At 43.5% G+C, this 22,758-nt stretch overlaps 1 protein-coding gene across 8 annotated transcripts in view; it reads right to left on the bottom strand.

Annotated features, from left to right (window-relative positions):
- SDK1 (sidekick cell adhesion molecule 1) overlaps window positions 1-22,758 on the bottom strand; it is a 681,727-nt gene that overhangs the window by 199,929 nt on the left and 459,040 nt on the right. For all 8 annotated transcript variants that reach the window (XM_061599424.1, XM_061599427.1, XM_061599426.1 and 5 more), the window contains 3 exons: window positions 16,838-16,974; window positions 4,527-4,674; window positions 2,618-2,758 (listed from right to left, as the gene is read on the bottom strand). In XM_061599424.1, the coding sequence (XP_061455408.1) occupies window positions 2,618-2,758; window positions 4,527-4,674; window positions 16,838-16,974 (426 nt within the window). The remainder of the gene's footprint in view (window positions 1-2,617; window positions 2,759-4,526; window positions 4,675-16,837; window positions 16,975-22,758) is intronic.

The raw sequence follows: 22,758 nt of genomic DNA, 5'->3' as shown, positions 1-22,758 counted from the left end.
CAGAGCTGCTGCCAGCCAGAGTAGACAATACCGGGTTAGATGGACCCACCATCTAATTTGATATAAGGCATTTTCCTATGTTGTGCGCATCCTCCTGTTCTCTTTGCTTGCCTTATTATTTATTTATTTGTTACATTTATACCCCGCCTTTCTTCCACCATGGAACCCAAGGCGGCATACATGTGGTTCCCAGGCGGTCTCCCATCCAGGCACTGACCAGACCCAGTCCTGCTTAGCTTCAGCAGGGTGCTGGCCTCATGTGCCTTCAGACCATAGCCTGGACCCTTGCCCAAAGCAGTCCAAGTATGTGATGCTCCTGTGACTGTGCTGTTTACGTAATGCAGCATCTCTCTGCTGGGGAGAAGGGGACCAGGAGATGGCCAGTCTGGAAATGCCACATCCTTTTGTGTTTTCCCGTCACCATGACAAATATTATAACTGAACGTACGCCTTCAGGGGTCAGAGAAGCTGGACAATGGAAATGTGGGCTACTTCTGGGCCTGACAGGCACATGCTAGTCTCTAGCTTTAAATTTATAGCTATTGTGTGCAAATGCCCAGCTACATGCTTCACTGAAGACTATGGCTGCACAGAGAAAAAAAAGCTGCTGACAGGTAGTGCTGCCAGAAACCAACGAGACGCTTACACCCTGCCCTGGAGCCAAAATCAAAGCAAATGGAATAGACTTTGGGGGTGGGCTCTTTTGTCAACAAAGGGTGGTTCAGTAACAAACAGGGCTTGCTGGAAGCGTGTCTCTCAAAAGCAGAATGTGAAAGAGCAAAGCTTTAATTTTAGAAGCAAGTAAGCAAGGTTTATTAATCAGTTGCCAGAGAGAAATATATGGGGACCAGGACAGATTAGAGCTATCCAGTTCTGAAACAAGGTGTGCAGCCCACTTTCTGTTTCAACAACTCTTGTTTCTTCAATCCCGTATCCAGGCTCTGGTAGCAAATTGCCTAACGGGCTGATTGCATTTCCTTGTTTTGCTGTGGTGGCCAAGGCTACTCTGCCTTAAGCATATGCCAGACAAAGGAGACTTGCTCACACTACGATCACTGAAAGTGAATGTGTTATCAGGGATCATTTTAATAATGGGGTTCAGGTAATAAGGTACATTCCTTGGGTGCCATTGTGGCAGAGCATACAATTTGCAGGTTTCTAAAATAACAATGAACACCTTCATTCTCTACTATACTTGATACAAAATGGCTAATTACAGCCTGGCACTTTCAACATTTTAAAACTATTTTAATAATGTTTCTGTTCAATCAACAACATATTTCTCAGAGCAAAAACTGGTCCCATCCAATGACAATAATAATGATGTTATACTCTGGGTGGTGTCCCCACCTTTTATCCATATTACAGCCCTAAGAGAGAGTGATTGGCTCAAGGTCACCCAATAAGCTTTGTGTCTAGAGTGGTGAGTTGAACCAGGGCTTCCTCATCTATATCTAGCACCCTAGCTGCTACCTCATACTAGCTCTATAGTAGGGTGTCATTTTCATTGGCGATCACTCATGGCTGAGTAAGATTGTCTTTCAGGGTAAGGTCTTTAACGGTGGGTCTGTAAGTCACTGTGGAGGCCAATTCTGGATCCACACAGCCTCCCACAGTGAGGACATAGTTTTCAAGATGGAAGATGGTCACGATGAGGATTTGCTTGACGTGCCTTCCACTTAGCTTGTTTGTCCCTTTTGCCCTGTACTCATGCTTCTTCAAAGTCCATAGCACCTTTGATAATGGCCAACCTCCAATTGGGATGCTCATGGGCCAAGGCTTCCCAGTTCTCGATGCTCATGTTACATTTTTTAGATTAGCTTTGAGAACATCATTAAACTTCTTTTGCTGTCCACCGATATTCCATTTTCCATCCTTAAGTTGGGAGTAAAGTAGTTGCTTTGGAAGACGGTGATCAGGCATTCGAACAACATGGCCGGTCCAGCAAAGTTGATGTTGGAGGATAATTGTTTCAACCTTGGCCAACCTAGTAGCCTCCAGATGTTTTGGACTACAACTGTCATCATTTCTGACCACTGGCAATGTGGGCTGGGGCCACTGGCAGTTGTAGGCCAAAACTGTAGAGGACACTAGGTTGGGGAAGGCTGATATAGAGCATATGCACTGAAATTATTCAGTGATCATTAGAGATGGGTGAACTCCCCTGGGCTCTCCTTAGATTGAAGCAGAAATGAATGGATCTGTTTCCAAAACACCAAGATTCAGGCTGAAATGTCAGTGGTGCTTTAAACCTGGGTTTTTTTCCAAAGACTTCTGCCTTCTTTCTCCCTAGGCTCCTCCAGCAATATCAGGGAGGGTGATTTAGGGGCTCCCAAGGATGTGATAAAAGGAAACCAGGAACCTTTCTTCAGTCCATTGATCCAAGCTGGGAACTTAAAAGGTCACCAGTCCTTGAGGGAGACCTTTTATGATCCCCGGAATCTCATTTCCAAGCCAGGCTCAGGTAAACATCCACAACACCTCTAATGATAATCACTGAAGTGAAATTAGGGTTGGCCCACCAATATTCTTTCTTTAAATATTTTTTTGCCAGATGTCCCAATGTGGCATAGTTCATCTTCACTTCTACTCATAGGCTTGGACAGACTTCACTTACCGAAGGATGTACCCATGGAGAACTCCATTATGTTCACTTTCAGGAGGCGGTTGCCATTGAACCATAATAGACTGATTGGTCCGCCCACTAGCCACAATATTTTTAGGTGATGCGCTCGGCGGCTCTTCAGGTAACATCAATCTAGATGCAGTCAAAGAAGAAAGGAAATGGTAAGCAGACCCTTTGCTAATGTCTTCATTACATCAGTATCAATTACATCTTATACAGAGGCTGCGACCCTACCTTCCTGTCCATCTCCTCCCACGGGTGGTACATGCCCTTGGTCTCCTCTCGCTTAGACTACTGAAATGCGCTCTATGTTGGGTTACCCTTGAAAACGGTCCAAAAATTACAGCTGGTACAGAATGCGGCGGCACGTTTGATTAAGAACTGCCATCGCCGGGATCACATCACTCCGGTGTTAGAAGATCTACACTGGTTACCAGTTGTTTACCGGGCCCAATTCAAGGTGTTGGTACTTATCTTTAAAGCCCTAAATGGTTTTAGCCCAGTTTATCTGAAGGAGCGCCTCCAGCATCACCAAATATGCCGCCTGACGAGATCAGCCTCACAAGACCTTCTCTCGGTCCCACCAGTTAAAACAGCTAGGCTGGTGCGGACCAGAGAGAGGGCATTTTCGATTGTGGCCCCTACCCTTTGGAATTCCCTGCCCTATGACCTTCGCCATGCCCCCTCACTGCCAAGTTTTCGCCGAGCCTTAAAAACCTGGCTATTCAGGCAGGCATACAAGATTCCTGGGCTGGACTAGTTTTATTGTGATACAGTTGTGGATGGTTTTGATTAATTATAGTCTGAGGTTTATGACCTATGTTGTATTTTATATGTTGTATTTTATCTTATTCTGTACGTCGCCTAGAGTGGCCGTTAATTCGGCCAGATAGGTGACTCAAAAATAAAATTTTATTTTTTTAATTTTATTTATTGAGGGCAACCTAGCTTTGTTTTCAGAAGTCTAGCCAGAAAACAAGCAACATAGCTCAGTTGCTGTAGGCATGCTTGGAATATTTGCAACAAATCAACATAACAGAAAATCAGTTAAGCAAGCAACAAGACAGACAGCTGTTGGGGTAACCTAATTCTGTCTGAATCATCCAGCTTGCCATTATCTTTTAAAGCCTGAACAAATTTACACACCAGCCAAGAATCCACGATTCTCTTCAAATTTGTTCCCTTCAGCTTTTTCCACCCCAGCGTAAGATACCCACCCACCCCACTCCAACTATATATATTTCAAAACCTCTGCATTTCAAAGTCCTAGAAGTATCTGGCTCAAATAGAAGTAGTGATGCATTTGAAACAAAAAGCAGCAGTGCCACCCTTTTATGTACTATGTAGATGGATTCCAGAAAGGACAGATCAGTGTCAAAGGGAAATGTTATAACCATTGCACAGCTGACCAAAATATGGGGAAAAATATTTTAGATCCCTCATCTTGACATATAAATCCTTAAATGGCCGGGCCCAGCATTCCTGAGAGTCTACCAGTACTCAGGCAACCTTTGAAGAATTTATGAGAACATTAACATCTGCCCAGAGGTTTAGGTTAAGGGAGATATTGGGATGAAGCTTCTAGTGGCAAAAGAATGGATTTGGGCACTCTGCAACATACTTACTATCCCTTTAAACTCCCTGTCATGTTTATAACTGCCCCCGCCCACCAATGTGCAACGGGATAATCTTTTGTGCTTAAACTATTCTGATAATAGAATATGGATTTTCTGATCACAGCTTTCAGTGGCTTGACAGAAGGAATTACTCAAAAGGTCAAAATATGCTGATCATATCCATCACAGTGGCCCTTGTTTTCACAAACATACCAGATAATAAATTTGTACCTAGATAAAGGTAATCAGCCTGAATTTCACAAAGGGAGTTCCTTGTACCATACCTGCTGGTTTCTGTGCTGTACTGGCCTTTGCCCACTTGGTTAACAGCACACACTCTAAATTGGTAGGTACGGGCTGGTGTTAACCCGCTCACAGTAATGCTGGTCATCTTTGGATCAATGTCTGAGAGGTGCACTTTCCAGGGAGAGTCTGGTGGAGAGAAACAGAATTTTAGTCATGGTAATAGCATCACCATGTGACTAGTCTAGCACCCTTTCTCTGCAAATGATCAGATCTGGATGACCCACCAGAAGTCAACAACAGAGAAGTCCATTCCCTTTACCCACTTGCCATTGCTATGTCCATGTTTCATTGATTTGTCTAGCCATATATTTCAACCTCTCCATTATGCTGCGTAACATAAAGTTAGCCCCACAAAGGAAAGCACACCGCATAAAAGTACTCAGAGTGAAAGTGTTTACCTATTCACAGTTTCCAACGTAGAGCTGTCAAAGGTTTCTTACAACTCAGCCCATAAAACCATTAAGGCCAGGTGCTTGGCCTCAAACTGATTTAGCGCCACTGGCTCTCGTTTAATTACTATGAAGACAGAGCTGTTACACCCCAATACTAAGCAGATTTGCTGAGAATAAGCAAGCTTAATTCAAATCAATGGTCCTTGCTTGCAAGTAACTACTCTTAGGATTGGACACAATGAATAGTCTTGCTTTCAACTAATTAATCAACTGATTAGCTTATTAAAATAAATAAGGAAGTAGCTTAATAAAGGGGATGTTTAATGAAGGTAACAGGTTGTCTTGAATTAACCCCACAACGTAATTTATTCTTCAGAAAAAATAACATCCTCCCATTCTTTCCTTGGGCAGCTATGTTTACAACAATGCCATCATCGGCAATGAACACATTTAAGGAACAGATTAAAATCCAATTAAAATTCACCTTTTAATCCACCTTGTAATTATTTTATATACCCCTATCACATTCTTCCTTTAGCTGTTCTCTTTTCTAAGTTGAAGGACTATAATCTTCTTAAGACTGCTTTCTGACATTCACTCTTAGAGGTATGAGTGTTCTCTTCCATGCTACATCTATGTCTGAACATATTTGAAAATGTAATATAAGAACCAGAATTCATGTGTATATCTCTGTGTCAGCCTCCACATAAAACATTCTGAAAGGAGTCCAGTTTTTCCTCTGATGATGCATATCTATATTATAAACACATGATGGTTTTATAAACCATTAGTCTGTAATTGCTTCCCCCAAATAATCCTTTGAATAGCAGGTTGGTGCAGAAAATTTTATGTCAGAGATCTCTCTCAAACAACTATACATCTCCCAAATTAAGCCAGGGATATTGGTCCAGCAGCCCACATGACACAATCCTGACCAGGCCAAAATTCTGCACATTCTGCACTGCAGAAAGATACCTGAAGCAAACGGCTCAAGATGATCACACTATCAACCAACACTTATTTAGTTTTTGCTGTGAATGTGATGAAGAGCACTTGCATTTTTCAAAACACAATGTGAAAAGCTGCTCCACAATCTCCCTATGCAGAAAGCATCTGGTTCTACTAATTCTTCTGTTATCTTTTTCCACAACCTCACTCCCAGAATTGTTCGTAATTTCATTCTCAGAAGACACAGATAATGCCACCTCTTTCTCTCTTACTTCTGATCTCTCAACTCAAAAATCTATTTTTTCTTCAAAGCCTTGGGCGTAAGTCCATAGCCCTCATATCAAACTGTAACTGCATTTTCTTTATTCATTCTTTGAAAAAAAAGAAGTGCTTTGATTCAACGGAATATGACTGAAGAGTGGTGTGTGTCTTGTGTGTGAGAGAGTTACACGGCAAAGGCCTGTTCTTATGTCACACAGTTAGGCACTAAATATAGTGATAAACAGTTTAGTTATGCCTTTTCGAATTATCAAGAATTATACATTGGACTCACAGTGTGGATGTACCATTGATTTATATAAACTTGTTAAAATATCCTCTGTATTATTTCCTATCCCACTTTTGAACTGGTTGCTTTTAAATTTACGCTAGGTGTGAAAGTCATTTTGTTTTTAACTTGGCAGCCATTCTCTAAACTTTCTGAGAGGAACTTCTGTACTAAGTTTTTGTTTGAGAACGGAAGAAACCTCCCCTGTCAGTCCATGCGGTTAAACAGACTGAACGTTTCTCTACTGAAAAGGGATGCTGCACATGTCACTGCATAATAAATAAAAACTATATTCATTAACATTTTAATAAAGGAGGAAATGAGCATGATAAGGACAGATGGGCTGTGTATTTCTCAACCCATCTGTTTGGCAGTCCATCTACAACACCATACCTCGAGTGGTTCTGGCTGAAGGACTCTTAACGAAATTCACTGTTCGCCTAGAATAGCTTCCTTCTTCAGCTTTATGCAGGTATGGAACTGTGACTTTCTGAGTCAAATCAGCTTGTTGCTGCAAGTCTTGAGAAAGTGTCTCCTGGGGATTCTGCGTACCTCAAACTCTGTATGAGAGTATTTATGTACATTATTTGACCTAAACATTTCTGAGGACATATTCTCTAAAGCACTATTCTTCAACCTTGGGACTACTACTCTCATCATCCTTAGCCTTTGGTGAAGCTGGCTCAGGCTGATTGGGAATTGTAGTCTGGCAACATCTGGGTAGAACAGTGCTCTAAAGGAAGACAGGGCGATGCAGGTGGTGTAAGGCAGAGGTGGGTAGACTTCAAGTTTTTTCAATTTACTTTGTTCTAGTAAAAAAAACAAAGTAAATTTAACAAACCTGAAGTCTGCCCACCTCTGACTGAAACCACCACCACTACTACTACCAATGCTATCTACTCTCTAAAGGTGTGTTTTAACTAGCACCCCAAGATTTACCAACGACAGCCAGGTGCAAAAGACAAGGCATACAGGGTGCTTCTGAGCACATTCAGAGCCTAGAAATTTGTGTTCAGTACCTGAACAGTGCTCACAGTATCTTTGCACAAAAATACACTCCTGATTAACCTTCTTCATTCCAGCAGCCTAATTCAGATGGGGGAAAGTTGATTTGTTGTTGCCATTGTTAAATAATTGGGAACAAGAAACCCTTGTCGTTCTGCTGCAGGTCACCCAGAAATCTACCAGTAGATACTGATCTACCAGCTTCTGCCCACCACTGATGAAAGCTAACCCGTCATCAGTTTCAGTGTTTCAGCTGAGTTTCTTTACCACCCGCACTGCATTAGCAAGTTTGCTGCAGAGGAATGAAAACATGAAACATGTGAGAGCATTCTTTCCATCCTAGGACGGTGTTATTAGGAGACAGCCAATCCCTGGAAGGTGGGAGGAGGAGACAACTTCTTTCATCAGTTTCAGAAGGTGCTCTTTGCTTCCAGTGACAATGCAGAGTTTACCGCGAAAGGAATAAAACTATTTGCCTATTCAGAAAGCATTGATTAAAGTAGCCTTCATTCACTTTTGCATTCCTAGGACTAGCTAGGAGCACAACGAGACCAGCCTAAGAAGTGATGCTTTCCTGATTCTAACTTAACTTTGTTTGCTCTCTGTGAAGTCATCACGTAGTCAAAGCTGATTTGCCACGTACCATTGTTGTGACATCCTCCTGTCCACCACGTGCTCCCTGAGTGGCTGAAATTACATTCTGAAGGAGAAAGAAGCTATGAGCAAAGGAGGGAGAAATGACAGGACAGTACCAGCACACTAGAAGAATGTCTGGTGTGAAAAAAAGTGAGAAAAAAAATTCTCAGCAGTAGTGTGTTTTCACAATTTCACACAAAAGGTCCAGGAGTGGCTATATTTGCAGCCCCAAACTGATTTTAAAATGTAAAATAGCATTTTTTAAAAAAATGATACCAGCTCATTTCATGTTCTACTCTCTCATGATCCAGCAGCTTCAGAGATCCTGTCTAAAGAGAACCGCATCACGCCCAGGCTTCTCAGGCTTGTATTTCTGTCCTTTCTTGTCACTATGATGAACTCACTAACTGTGCAATAATGAAGAGAAAGGCCAAGTTCTGGCACAGCAGGAACCAGGAATATTAGGGGAGGCAACCACTTGAAAAAGAGATCGAGGGAGCCCGAAAACTTGTAGGGAAAGCTGGCCTGACAAAAGATCTCACCATATCTGTGATAGCTGTGATTTAATGACGCGAGCTCATCAAAGCTATCTGAATGTATTCGACTAAGTTAGTTTCTAGTAAATCACAGCACTAAACCAAAAAGCTGCTTTCTAAACACCCATAGTGGAAGAGAAACAATCCAACAACCACAGACACTTGCACATGCATGCAAGCCAGAGTCATCACCTTATCAATGTCTGAAAAACCCCTATTGGTGCCAATGGAGAACTGCATGCATAATTATCAACAGGCCCTACAAATTAGGGATGCTGTATACAGATAACTCAATTCCATGAAGTATTTCTCCCTTTCCTTGCTTGGCTTTCCAAAATCTCTCCTGATTAGCGTTCCTTGCAGGACAAAGGACACACACTGGATGTTCTCCTGTTCCCCCGCCTTTGTACCAAATCTTGGGGGCCATTCACACATGCAGGAACTTCACTGATATATCTGATTTTGTACACTTGGTGGCTGGCAGTTGAATGCTGGAACAGATTCTACTGAAAAGTGTCACATGAGGTGAAATGAAAGTTCTGTCTGTGGTGCTCTCTCTGTGACGGCCTGTTCATACATGCACATCATCACTTGATGCTGCAGTCATCCAATGATGAACATGTGAATCAGGCTGGAGAAAACATAACACACAGGTTAGCAAGGGTGAACATTTCTCAGCTCCAAATTTGGTTACTAAGACAATGCATGTGACCTGAAACACTTGAAAATCTCTAAAGAGCTATGTAAACGACAGGCTTTATAATAACTTAAACGAATTGCAATCCTAAGCACATCTACTTTTCATTGAAAGCAATGGCTGTGTGCTTGACTTACAAGTACTAATGTTGAACAGCAAAGTGTGGAAGAGCTACTGACTGACTACAAGAGCTGGGTGAGACCCAGTGCTATGTAATTCATGGATAGAATATAGCCAAGGCAATCTGACTAAAAAGGAAGGTTTTTGCCTGGTCCCTAAAAATGGATAACAATGGCATCAGGTGTGCCTCCCTGGGGAGAGTATTCCACATGTAAGAAGCCACCACTGAGAAGGTCCGTTCTAGTGTTGCCACCCTCCACAACCTCCTTTGGAGAGGCACGTGGAGAAGGACGTTGCTCGCTGGCCGGCCTTGCCTGGTGCCGCTGCTCACCACCATGACATATATATACATAAATACAGATAGATAGATAGATGACAGACAGACAGATAGATGGGTCCAGACTCTAACTAGAATGCTGAATGTCTGTAAATGAGCTAATTGCCGCCAGTCTGTTGCATGGAGCAATTTCATTCTTTTACGGCAACTGTAAATACCACTCGAGAGAGTGCTTAACCTGAGCCATTCGATCTAGTGAGCAGTTTCATTCAACAGTGGAGCCTATTAATCTCTCCACTAGCTTAGGGTTGTGCTCTGTTTATATGCTGCTTCTGTAGAATACTTTATTTATTCTTTTTTCCCTTCTCCTGGTAGAAGATAGAAGATCTGGCAGGAAGAAAGATTAAACAGAAAAGTAATATAAACGAACCCTATTCATCTCCCGGGCACTCTGCTTTGCACAGAAAAAGTGGTCTAAGTGGGAAGATTTACTTTCCCATGGAGCCAAGGATCCAGCAAGTTCACAGAGTCCCTTTAAAATTTAAATAGCAATCCTTCTCTTGACAATCAAACTAAACCTTTACAAAGGCTGCTCCTCCCTTCAGCATATAGCAAAAAAGCTGAATGGCAAAGCGGCTTGTTGCACAGCATAAAAAAGGACAGGAGAGTTCTATATGCCGGATCATTTTGGTTGCCCTTCACTAGCCTTCTTCCAGAATAGGAAACATTGCATAAAAATGTCAACACCCTCTTCCCCTTCCTCTGGGGATTACTGTCAGTTACCTGACACAGAGCCTGGAGAAGGTCTACATCAGTGACAACAGCCACAACAGGTCAAGCTATTAAATAAGCTCCCATTATACTGAACAGAGAGTGCTAACCTTTCGTTTTGCATACACTACCCTAGAATACATCCTCAGGTTGTGCTTTTCTGCTGAAACTAACGCTATTTGAAATAACTTCCATTTTTAGGTGTCGTTTTTCAAAAAAGAAAAAATATGCCACTGCTATTTGAAAGGAAGTTCAAGTCCCTGGAAATAACTATTTCCCAATGACATTTGTGGATCACATAAGGATGTGAAGTGTGGCCCTCACTGCAGACTGAAAACAGGCGCCCATGCGATCAGGTGTAGCCACTGGGAATCTCCCAGGCCCCCTGCCCCCCCATTAGATTATGGGCTGTTTCTGCTTCTTCCTTTTGAAGCTGTAGGCCATTTTTCCTCAGGGTGTCACAAGAATTTGTCCAAAGCTGGACTGGATACAAACTCCCAGGGCTCTTAAAGACCACCTGAAAAGAGAAACAGGCCTTTAAGACCTCTCCCTGGAAAGCCTAAACTCAATATCTTGGCCAGAGAAGGACCCCCACCAAATCCCCAAAATACTATGCCCATCCTTTTACTCTTTAAGATCAGTATAAGGGGAAGGCGATGGCTCTGGCAATGGCTTCCACTCTGAAGGGGCACTGCTCTGAAACCCTGGATGTGCTCCACAGCATGAGAGGGCAAGGGAGAGGGAGGGAAAGGGAGAGAGGCATTCCACCTTCTTCACCGGTTCCTCCTTGGTGCTGCTGCCATCATTCAAAATGGAGAAAACAGGGAGGGTGCTATGGGGAGCAGATGCCTTTCAAAGAGTTGCCCACCCCACTCCAAGTCCTTCCAGGCCAGAGGGCACACTTTTGCATGACTCTTCAGATCTGGAAGGCACTCCCAGAGCAGCCCCCTTCACCCCCACATCACAGGAGCCAACGGCTGCAGAATAATGGCACAGGCAGAGGGATGTGGCCAACAACAGGACTAACCTTGCCAGTCTCAGAATCATGGTCAGATGAAGGTGGTTGGGGGCTCTGGTGCAATTCTCCAAAAGGGGCCCCTCTCCCCCAGAAAGGAATGCACGATTTAAAAAAAAATCCTAATTGAATTAATTTTTCTTTATTTTATTAGGTGTGTTTGTATACTGCAACATACACATACACATATCTGAATGCTGTACAAATCTGAAAAACTACTAACTAATAAAACAGCAATATTAAAATAGTGGCAGATTCTACACTAGAAAGGCCAGAATAAAAAGGAATATTGTATGCAGGTGTCTAAAAATATACTACTGACAGGAGTAAACAAAGCATTTTTCACCCCACTCTTCAGCCAAAAAAAGGCTTCCAGAGTGGTTCACAAAGTTCAGTAATATGACAAATCATAATCAATAATAAAACCAAAACTGTTTTTCAAATCAGCCACCTCTTTCCCACATGCTTCTCACCATTGTCACACTTTGTGCAGAAGTCAGACACAAACCTCAGCATGTAAAGTCTAACCCTGTTCAGACTAAACTTAGCCAAACAGTTCACTTTGTTCACACAGTACAATATCAATAGCACCCTATCCCTAAACCTCAAAACTTTCTCCTCATATATTAGGTTGCTTTTTGGGGGGGATAACCAAAACATTTAGAATAAATAAGGCTGTACTGTGACAGCTGGTCTAGCACAGTGGGGAGGAGAGCCGGGCTGGAGAGTCTGTGAGTTCAAATCCCTGCTCATGTCTCCTGGGTGTCAAGGGCCAGCTAAAGTTCACCCCCACAGGGAGTGGCTCAGGGTTACATGCCCTGCCACCTGTGCAGCCGTGGGCAAGCTGCAGGGTCCCAAGGAGCCCAGTTGCCCCCCAGCTGGCAGTTGCGGACAAGGAAGGGGCTGGCTTGTGCAGCTGTGGCAAGCTGAGCAGGCCCTAGCCAGCTGGGGAGGACTAGCCTCAAAGGGAGGCAGTGATAAACCCCCTCTGGATACCGCTTACCATGAAAACCCTATTCATAGGGTCGCCATAAGTTGGGGTTGACTTGAAGGCAGTCCAGCCTCAGCAAGGCTGTACTGTATTAATTACAACTACACATCATGTTCTCTGACCTGACTGAGTGCTGCTTTTAGGCCTGGGCAAATGACGGAGATAAACTAGGAAGCGGAAATGAAAGGGAAGGTGGGACTGGCTGCTCTTTAGGACCCAGGGATTTCTGTATCCTGCAGTTGAAACAATAGACTTGTCAATCACAGCTCTGACTTCATGCATTGCTAAAAACACTGAAAGATGGGGAAAGCAAGGCTGGCTCATCTATCTGCACATTTTGCTTTCTAACTTCCTTAATATAAGGCTGATTTACTTACGTTTTTTAAAACGAAAGCTCAGAGTCTGGGTCTTCTTGCAGGTAGGGCCCTGGGGCAATTGCTCTAATTGCATCATGGATAATCCAGCCATGCCCAGGAGGTGTTTACACCTTGCTGAATCAACAGCAATCCTTCAGTGAAGAAGAGGACTTCAGCCAGTTTTCTCAAAGTGCTCTTTTCAAGGTCCTGTTAAATTTTGTTTTGCCTAAGCCAGATCGTGCCATAGCTGCTCTGACTTGACCTTACTGGACATGACTTTGCCCTGCCTGCCATGAACTGACTTTAACTGGTTGTCACTCTTATCTGCTGTTACCCCACCCTCTCAGCCGGTGCAGCAGTAGCAGTCTGCTTCTTTGGGGAGCTTAAAGCCTAGCCGCAACAGATCAGCAGGGACGGCAAGGAGGAATGCTTCATTTTGGAAGCCTCATGGATAAGTTCAAGAAATGAGCTGATTTCCCTTCATTTTTTCAGAGATGAATCTTCTCATTTCTGGATAAATTGGGGAAGGAAGAATAGATTGCAGGAGTTTGTCCATCCCTATTCTTTTCCTGCTGCCCAGCTAGAAAGTGAGCATTAACAAAAAAGGATGGCAATAAAGAAGAGGCAAACATTCCAACGAGTGATCGACAAGTTCCTCCTGAATGGTGTTGAAAAGAGAACCAAGCTCTTTGCATATGATGTTTATGGAAGGAATTTCTGGTCTTGCTGTTCAATCCTGCCTCCTGATCTGAAGGTTCACGTCTGACTCTGGGTTCCTGGCTCCAAATAGCCACCCATGGCCCAGCCCTGACACTCTCTTCAAGGCTCTGTTTTCCTTTTTCTTAGGTGAAAGTTTCTGAAGGATGTCGGTTAGTCCCCTGGAATTTAGACTTGATAAATGATCTTCTTCAGCAGCAGATAACATATTTTATGAATTCTCAGAGTGCATGCACTCCAACAAGTGCAAAGGGTGCTAAAGTTATTATGAAAGCATTCAATCCTCAACAATCAAAAGAGAGGAAACAATGAACATATGCAGGACCCAGTTAGGCAACAGACATATTATAAAATCAAACTCCAGTTAGGCTTCTTGATGAAAAACCCACACTGTATTAAAACTCCACAGCATCCTCTCTGCAACACACCCTTAGCAACTGAAATATAGACACTCCCATCAGCCTTTATTTGCATAACAGCAAGCAGGGATTAGGATGCGTATCACATATTGTACCGCTGCTGACAGTTTAAAAGCTACAAACATAAGCAAATGAACTCGTGGAAAGCGTATGTAAAAACTAGTGACAGTTTAAATATAGAAAAGGCACCATGCCACCAAAAGGAACAAGCAAAGACACTGAAAGCAATTTTCTACTGAAAGAACAAAGAATATCTGAAGGCAACGAGTGTGATATCAAGGGCAGCCCAACCCAAGGACACTGGTATGAAACTGACAAAACCTACCCTGGAGCTTAGAGTAGGAGACAGGAAATCTACATTAGCAAAATAAAGATAAAAACATTAATCCCAGTCTCAGACTGCAGGCTGCCAAGCACTCTCTTCTTTTGCAAATATGTGTTGTACCACTTCAGCGATGAGTGAAGATGCAAAAGAAAGGGCTCACATGTTCCTACAGTCAGTAGCAGGAAAGAATTAATATTTATAAGCAATGAGAAAAATCCAGTACGGCAGCTAGATACTTGGGGTTTGTATATCAGGAACGCAAATACCAAACAATATAAGGCCTTGATTTATCTTTTGAATGGCTATACATGCAACACTGTAGTTGATTTTTTCTACTTCCATTGAGTAGTACTTCCATCTTGCAAAGGCTAATATGCAGCAGGAAGGGACAGGCTTCAAAATGATTGGCAGGATAAGGTCTTTAGGTAAAACACTGCCACTGAGTCAGGACCGGCTGATGCCCAGTTTGGGGATGATAAAGCTCCCATCTGCCCCAGAATGGCATTCATGATGCCTGGAAGTTGGGTGAAGTTGCCCACACTGCTGTCTATATTGTTACTCATCCATCCCAACGTTTGGAAGATTGGGACATGGCACCTGAATACAGCCTGTGTGCTCTTTCTGCTTGTACTATCAAGAGCATCAGCCAACATGCTGCTTTCCATTCATAGCTAGTCAATTGCCATTTATGCGGTGCAAAATCTTTTACAGTCATCGACTCACTGTTCTTTACAATAACTCTATGAAATATAACATGGTGAATCATACATTCCTTATTTTATGTATGATGAACACAAACCAAGATACAATGACTTGCCCATGGCCACCAAAGGAGTCCGTGGCTGTTCAGAATTGAAAGCCAGATTTCAGCTGGCATGCTTTTTCGTCATCCCAAAAAAGCATCCTAACTCAAGGAAAGGTGCTCTCCTTCTCTGGGCTGCCTCTCATTTTCGTTTGTCTGCAGACACAAAGCTTTGTGAAGTACGTGTGCAGAGACTTTGCTCTGTGGTAGATTACAATGCCATCAGCTAAAATCAACAGATTTGTCTGACAGCATGTGAGAGTTCAGAAAATCCCTTCATACTCTGCAGGATTATCAAAACTATTTCTGTAGGATGTTACCAGATCTTGACAGAGCTTCTTACAGATTTTTAGAGGTGAATTACTATATTTTCCAGTTGACAGTATCATCCCTATTTTTGGGACAGACTCTTGCAAAGCCTGATATGCTGGATTACATCCGAGGGCCACTCAAAACTGCATGCACAGTCCCATATTTCTAGCTACTGAAAATCTCAGTTGCATCCATATTCTGGAGTATGTGTGCTGAGCGCAGTCAGATAAACAACAGAGCAACTGAAGTACACGCCAGGGCCTTTGGCTAAAAGAGATACTCTGCAGCAGACCAGGCATAGCTTTTCCAAAATTTAGCATTCAAGTAGATGCACACTAGGTCTTTCCATTTGCTTTGAAGCCCTGCAGATGTGAACGAGGGAAGCCTCCACTGGCGCATGTGTGTTGGCAGTGTGGGTGGATGCACACACAACCCACTCTTCCTTGACTGGATCTGCCTCCTTCCCTCCCGCCTATCAGCCACTTTGATTCAGCAAGAAGAAACAGAAACAAAATGGGTGGTATGGTGTGTGTGTATAGAAAGGACCAAATGGACAGAGGAGAGGGAGGCTCAAAGGTATGAATAAAGACTGCTTCCTTCAGACCTGAAGATCCAAGCCTTTTATCTCTCAGTCTGTCGCTAAATCAGCAGATCAGGCAGCTGCACCTTCTCCAGTCCATTTCCCCCCCCCTCCCCTGTCTGCTGCAGGGAGCAGGACTCTGGGAGCAGGAAGTTAGAGGGAGAAACCATCGCTGCCTCATCTACTGGTTGTCAGCAGCAGATTTAAAGTTCAACAGAGTACCTCCAAGGTGCAAGCCGGCATTAAACCAAGGAAACGCTTTACCTGTCGCGGTGAGAGAGTGTGCCACTAATGTTTAGAGTTCAGAGAAGGGTCAGGGATAGGAAAGAAAAGGCTTTGAATGGAAGATGCACGGACAGAGAAGAAAGGCCAATTGGGTCACTGCTTGGGCCTTTTGCTTGGCTGCCCTGGTGCCAAGGGAACCCTGATAATAAAATGCTGCTGCACTTATATTTTGTAAGGGTGACCACCGTGATGACAGTCCAGTCCTAAGCCAAGCGTCGGAATTACACCAGGGCTACATAAATTTCGTTCCTGAGCAATGAGCATCCAGTCAGCCTTGGCCGCTTAAGCCAAACATAATGCCATGTGCAGCACCTGAAGCGCAGCAGCCTGAAGGTAGCATTCGCGTCCCCAGAGGGGCAGAACAAGGAGCCAGTATTCAACAGGGGGGAAAAGCCACATGGACGTTTGCAAGAGAAAGGACAGGTCCTCAGGCTTCATGTATTGCATGTGACTAGGCAAAGGATATTTGGAAGAAGAAGAAGGAGGGAGAAAAACAGCAACTTGAAATAAAGTAGTTGAAGAACATAAATGGGTAAAAATGAGTTTTGCCACACTTACTGTTTTCAGACAGTTCAACAATGTAGTAAAGGACAGGACTGTTTCCGTCAAAGGGACGCACCCAGGAGAGGATCACGCTGCGGCCGAAGGACGAGTTCAAGGTGACCAGGAGGTTCTGAGGAGGGTGAGGCAGCTCTCTAGGAGAAGAAGGGGGTCGGGAGACAAGAAGAGACCACTGGAAGTTAAAACAAAAGCAAGGCCTGCCTCTGTGGGCTCTCAGCAGACCAACGTGTCACTCCGCAGCATTTCAGACATCAGATGGGTACAAATCAATCTGCTTAATATAAAAGTGAAATAATAATAATAATAATAATAAACCTTCAGAGTAATGCTGAGTTTTGTCTGGTTTCTAAATGACGATTAATGTGGAAATTTCTAAGGCTGACATTTAAACAGTGAACGGCTTTGCTACTTAATGTAGGAAAAAAGCCAATTTTCAAATTTGTTTTTTTTTAATTGAGACAACGTGGTCCATAAATTCTTTTTACAGCAAATTCTTAGTAACGGAACACCTGTAAAACATATGAATAGGAGACCAAAGATGGGGGAGGAGAAGGGGAGGAAGAGAGATGATTTAAAGTGGGATTTTTCATACTTGGGCGGGCAGAAGACTTTGCCGCCATCCATCCCAATCAAAATTACTGTACATACTCTTTGGCTACTACCATACGCCATACCATTTGGCTGTTGGGGCCTGAAGCGTGTTTATGCCAGACTCTTAAGGATTATCGTCATCCCCCATGTGCCAAGCTGCTGGGTGCATACAACGTGGGTGAGAGAGTGGGGTCTGGCAGGGAAACAAGCAAATTGTGCTGATCTCCCAGGTGGGACAGGCAGCTGGATGCTAGCCTTATTTTCCCCGTAAGCTGAGAAAGGAAGCACAGGCTGCGCTGACTCGGAGCCCCTTTAGGAGTAATTGCCTTGACCTCCCAGAAAGCACTCCTATCTGGGGGCAGAAGGGGAGGGTGGTGATAGCATAGCAGACAGTTTTGGGAGATGACTGGCCTATCTCAAGCTGAGTCAGTTGAGCAAGCAAGAGCATAAGCAAGCTCTCCTAGCCTTCCCCTTTCATTGGTGGGGGAGGAATTTGGGACTTTTGAATGTCTTGAGTTAGACTTGCTTATAGCTAACAAGACTTGGGTCTTTTGCTTCTTGGCATTTCCAATCAAAGTGGAGCCCAACTCTCTCACCCAGGAATGGAGAAACACAACCAGCCTAACAATATATCACTGTCTGCTCAGTGGAAGTTCTCTCTCAATATCAATTATTGCTGACCCTGGCTGGTCAGACCAAAAAGCAATAATTGTACTTGGCATCCTTTAATTAAAAAATGTACTCATTTCTTTTCATAATTTATTAAGCAGTGGCACTCTTAGCGCTGTCTAAAACCACAACGAATCCACATTCATAAACAAGCGCAATTCCAGCTCAGGGATGTGGTTTTAAATCAGAGCTGTAAAAGCATGCCCTGAATTTCAGATTCCTTCCTACGGTTGAAGTGAAGAGAGGAGAAATGAATTTAATTTTGCATTAACTTTGAACTACGCCCCATAGTTTATTATAACCCAGGCTGAAGGACCTGAACTGAAAAACAGAATTATGTTTTGAATTAACGTAAGAACATAAGAAGAGCCTGATGAATCAAGCCAGTGGCCCATCTAATCCAGCAGTCTGTTCTTGCAGTGGCCAACCAGATGCCCACGGGGAGCCTGCAGGCACTCTCCCCACCAGCGATGCTCAGCAATTGATATTCAGAAGCATACTGTCTCCAACTGTGGAGGCAGAACGCAGCCATTGTGGCTAGTAGCCTGATAGCCTTATCATCCATTAAAAATGGGTGAAGGCAATTCCAGAAAGGGGAAAAGGCTGTTTCTTAACTTCACACCCAAAAAGCGGCTTTTTTGCAGAATCAAGCAACATGCAGATATTCTCTGCACATGGTTATAGGTCAAATGTCTGGAGCAGGAGGCTTGCTCTGCTCTCAGAAGCTCCCCATGTGATTTTGAACTCTGATCCTGCAGGGGTCTAAATTGTGGGGGGAGGCTCCATGAGTCCAGCAAGCTCCCTGCTCCAGATGGTGCCCCCCCAACACTTGGAGTGCAGTGGGGCCAGCAACAGGGAGGACCAAGCCAGCTTAGGACATACCTGCTCTCCCCTCAGGGCATTCTAATCTTCACAATATCAATCTGGAAAGGCCCAGGTACACAGAAATGTCTTCAACTGACATCTAAATGCCAGCAGCACAGAGGAGAAATGTAACTCCAGGGGGAGGGTCATTCCAGAGCTGGGAATGCTCTCCTACATGCACCCCACACCATGAACCACGAGCAGAGCCCTCACAATGTCCAAAAGGCACCACATTGGCTACCCTGTCCTTGACAATCAGGGAACATGCAGTGAATTTATGCCTCCACTGATGGCACACTGGACCAGTTCAGGGCAATGCATCTTGAATGTGATGCATTCCATTATCCTGCGGCTGTTTCAGGTGGGAAAAAACTGAAAGGAAAGGCAGTGAAAATGTTTACAAAAATCCAGGCACTTTGGGCTCAGTCCCTCACCTACATCCCTAGGAGTGCAGGGAACAGAAGTGCTCTTTGTAAGCACAGTCCCGCTGTATCCTGGAATGACAGGAAGGAGACCTTTTCTACCTGCTATAGAGGAGACCTGCACCAGTACCCACATATGGGTCAGAACTTATCATCTTACTGAGATCTGTCACTCCCCAGTTAAAGGCAGACGTTCTGTAGTATTCGCAAGATTCTGCAGAAAAGCTGTAAAAATGGTCAAAACAAGTGCTTGTGGGTGGGGTTCTTTATATTTTCATTTATTTATTTATTTAAAATACTTCTATCCCGCCCTTCTACCCTATAATAGGGCACTCAGGGCAGCTTACAAAAATAAAATCAGACATGTACATAATAAAATTGTAAGCAGTAAAATCACAAAAACATTAAATTAAAATACATAAAATACAATTAAAATAATAAAATACTACACACACACACACATATATATATAGGGATTGGTACTAAAGGGACTACAAAGGTAAAATTTAACGTAGAAGACATAAAATCAGTGTCAGGCTCTACCTTCAGTCCCTCCGGAACAAGATCATTTTCAGAAGTCTCTGGAAAACCAACAGGGAGGGAGCAGAGCGGACTTCTTGGGGTAGAGTATTCCAGAGCTTGGGGGCCACAGCTGAAAAATCTCTCTCTTATATCTGTGATATTGTACTGTATTTTTCCCCCTATATGAAACCCACCTTGGGACCTTACAGTAAAGGGCAGGAAACAAATATAATATATCAAATAATATCAAGAGCTGCCCAATTATGCAAAAGAAAATATGCAATTGCAGATTTGAAGACTCTTTGGCTATAGTATTTACAGATGCACAAAGTACGCACACACCTATCAACGTACTACAGACAAGCCAGATGGGCGATAAATAAATCGCAGAAATAAATAAAGCCAGTTCATGTGTTTACTGCTTAAGTCTGTTTTTCTGTAGCTTTAAAGGTATTCGCATTTGAAGTTACTTTAGAGATAACAGAAACTGCGCTAATAAGCAAGGGCAAGTGCCTGGCTGCTGTCATTTTTCTTTAAGTAAAAATCCGATATGGAAGGGTCCACACCAGCAACAGGTCTTTTGGGTTAAACAACCTTCTGCGCTAACTTAAGATAATAAAATATAAGAATAATGAACTGTTGCCTTTTGTACTCTGTAACTGCCAGCAATAGATGATGCTTACATACAGAGGTTTCTACAGGCAAAGGGAATGAGCATGCAAGAAACATCTCTCACCAGAAAGGATTATTTAAAACAGAAGAGCAATTTTTGAGTGAGAAAATGTATTGGTCTCTCAATTGTACACAATTTCCATGTCACATTTAGGAGAATACTACTATTAAGAGTGAGGAGAATCAGAAATGAGTTGCCACCATCATTGTGAACAGTAATGTCCATCTTTCCCCTGCAAGAAATTAAAATATTCTTGCAGTTAACATCCATGAAATGATTGTATATTAACTGGATCTCTGAGTGTGGAGAAACTATATTGGGCCATTTCTGTGTCAAAACAAGAAGGAAAGCTGGTCAAGGCTCTGGCCTTAAGCTCAGAGGAGGAGGAGCTGGCCAAGTTAAGGGCTGCTGAACGACCAATTGGGAAATTGGACCGGCTCCTGAAGCTGGTGGTCTGAAGCCTGCAGAGTCTGGGACCCTCATCGCTGTGAGGAACTGCTTCCCATACCACCATACATGACCAACAGCGCAGGAAGTGCATCACGCAGGAGGCCATAGAAACGCAGAGAAATGCCACTGATCTTCCAACCAGGAGGCTGGCCTTCTAAGAATCACAGGCTTCAGGGATAAGGGGGCAGAGCTTGGGAATGCTGGCCTGGAGGAAGAAACTCATAAAGCCTCAGTTCCCCTCCAGCTTTTGTTGGAGTGACTGGCAAGAGATTCGGGATAAACAACGCATAATTCATTTATGGGATCTGCTGCCACAAAACTGTGGTGAGTTTTAGAAGGGGATTAGACAAATCCATGGGGCAATGTTTACCAATGGCTGCTAGGCAACTTCCAGGTGGGGAGGCACATGTCACTGAAGTCCAGTTGTTGGGAGGGCAACAACAGGAGAAGGCTACTGCCTTTGGGTCTTGCTTGTGGGCTTTCTGAAGCCATCTGGTGTGCAGCTATGGGAAAGAGAATGACAAACTATATAGATCTTTCTGTTTGGACTCTTCTGAATGTTCTTAAACATTTCCCACCCTTTTGCACCACGGTGTGGAAAATCACCCAAACACACATTTTTAGTGTGTACTAAAACTGTTTGCAAAATGTATACACACATATAAAAATTTTTGGTTCAGCACTTATCTAGACCATCTTAAAACAACAGCAGGCGGTGTTTGATCCTAAGGACATAGTCTATTGGTGGTACCTCCTGGGACTCTGGTAAAGCCCCGATTTTCCTTGCTGTACAAAGACAAAGCAACAATGCAGTGGCAAGGCTGGAGAAAAATGTAAGATATTCAAAAGATGATACACTGTAGACACAAATACCCTAATGTTTGAGAAACAGTTCATAACTGCCAGCGGATGGCTGAAAAATTTACACAGCAAACACCCACAGAGTATCTTACAAAATTAGCTAAAAGCAAGCTATTTACTAAGGGAAATAAACTAGACATGTTTTCGGAAAGATTTCTCAGGGGAAAATGAGCCCAACAGCAGGTAATTAGAGAGACTGTGACTGCAGAGAGGATTACCAAGAAGGCGAGGGAGATTAAGCAAGCCTCCTTGTCAATTTAAAGCTTTCCTTCTTGGTCACAAAGGACTCCCTAAGCCAAGCCTGCCCTGAAGTTTGACTTCGGGGAAGTGGCTCAGCTGGAGGATGCCTTAAAAGGGCAGGCCTTCCTCTGTGACTCAGGCCTCCTTCGTACAGTGGAACTATAGGAAGCTGCCCTATACAGAGTCATATCCCTGGCCCCTCCAGCTTACTCGGGTCTGCACGGATTGGCAGTGGCTCTCATGTGTTTCAGGCAGTGGCCTATCTGGAGGTACTGGGAATTGAACCTGGGGCCTTCTGCCGATGCAAAGTAAGAGCCCTTCCCCTAAAACACTGGAAGCTGGCTTGCATGGAATCATACTGACCCATCCATCGCAGTCTTGTCTTTTGCACTGAGACCTTCTGCATGGGAAGTACATTCTCTGAGCTTTAGTCACTCTTTTCATTCTTTATGTAAAGATTTTTTACTCTTTATGAACAGTTATGATGTCTCAGTAGGATCAGACCTTTCATAGTTTTGTCTCCTTACAGGTTTTTATCACCACTGATTTAAGAGAAACTTGACCATTCTCTGGGCGAGACATTTCCAGTTTCACTTACATGACACTAAATTTGCCTCTGGAAATGA

The sequence above is a fragment of the Rhineura floridana genome, chromosome 17, assembly GCF_030035675.1.
Source record: "Rhineura floridana isolate rRhiFlo1 chromosome 17, rRhiFlo1.hap2, whole genome shotgun sequence".
NCBI classification, from domain to species: Eukaryota; Metazoa; Chordata; class Lepidosauria; order Squamata; family Rhineuridae; genus Rhineura; species Rhineura floridana.
Note: the sequence above shows the minus strand (reverse complement) of the source record. Positions and strands in the feature narration are given on the sequence as shown.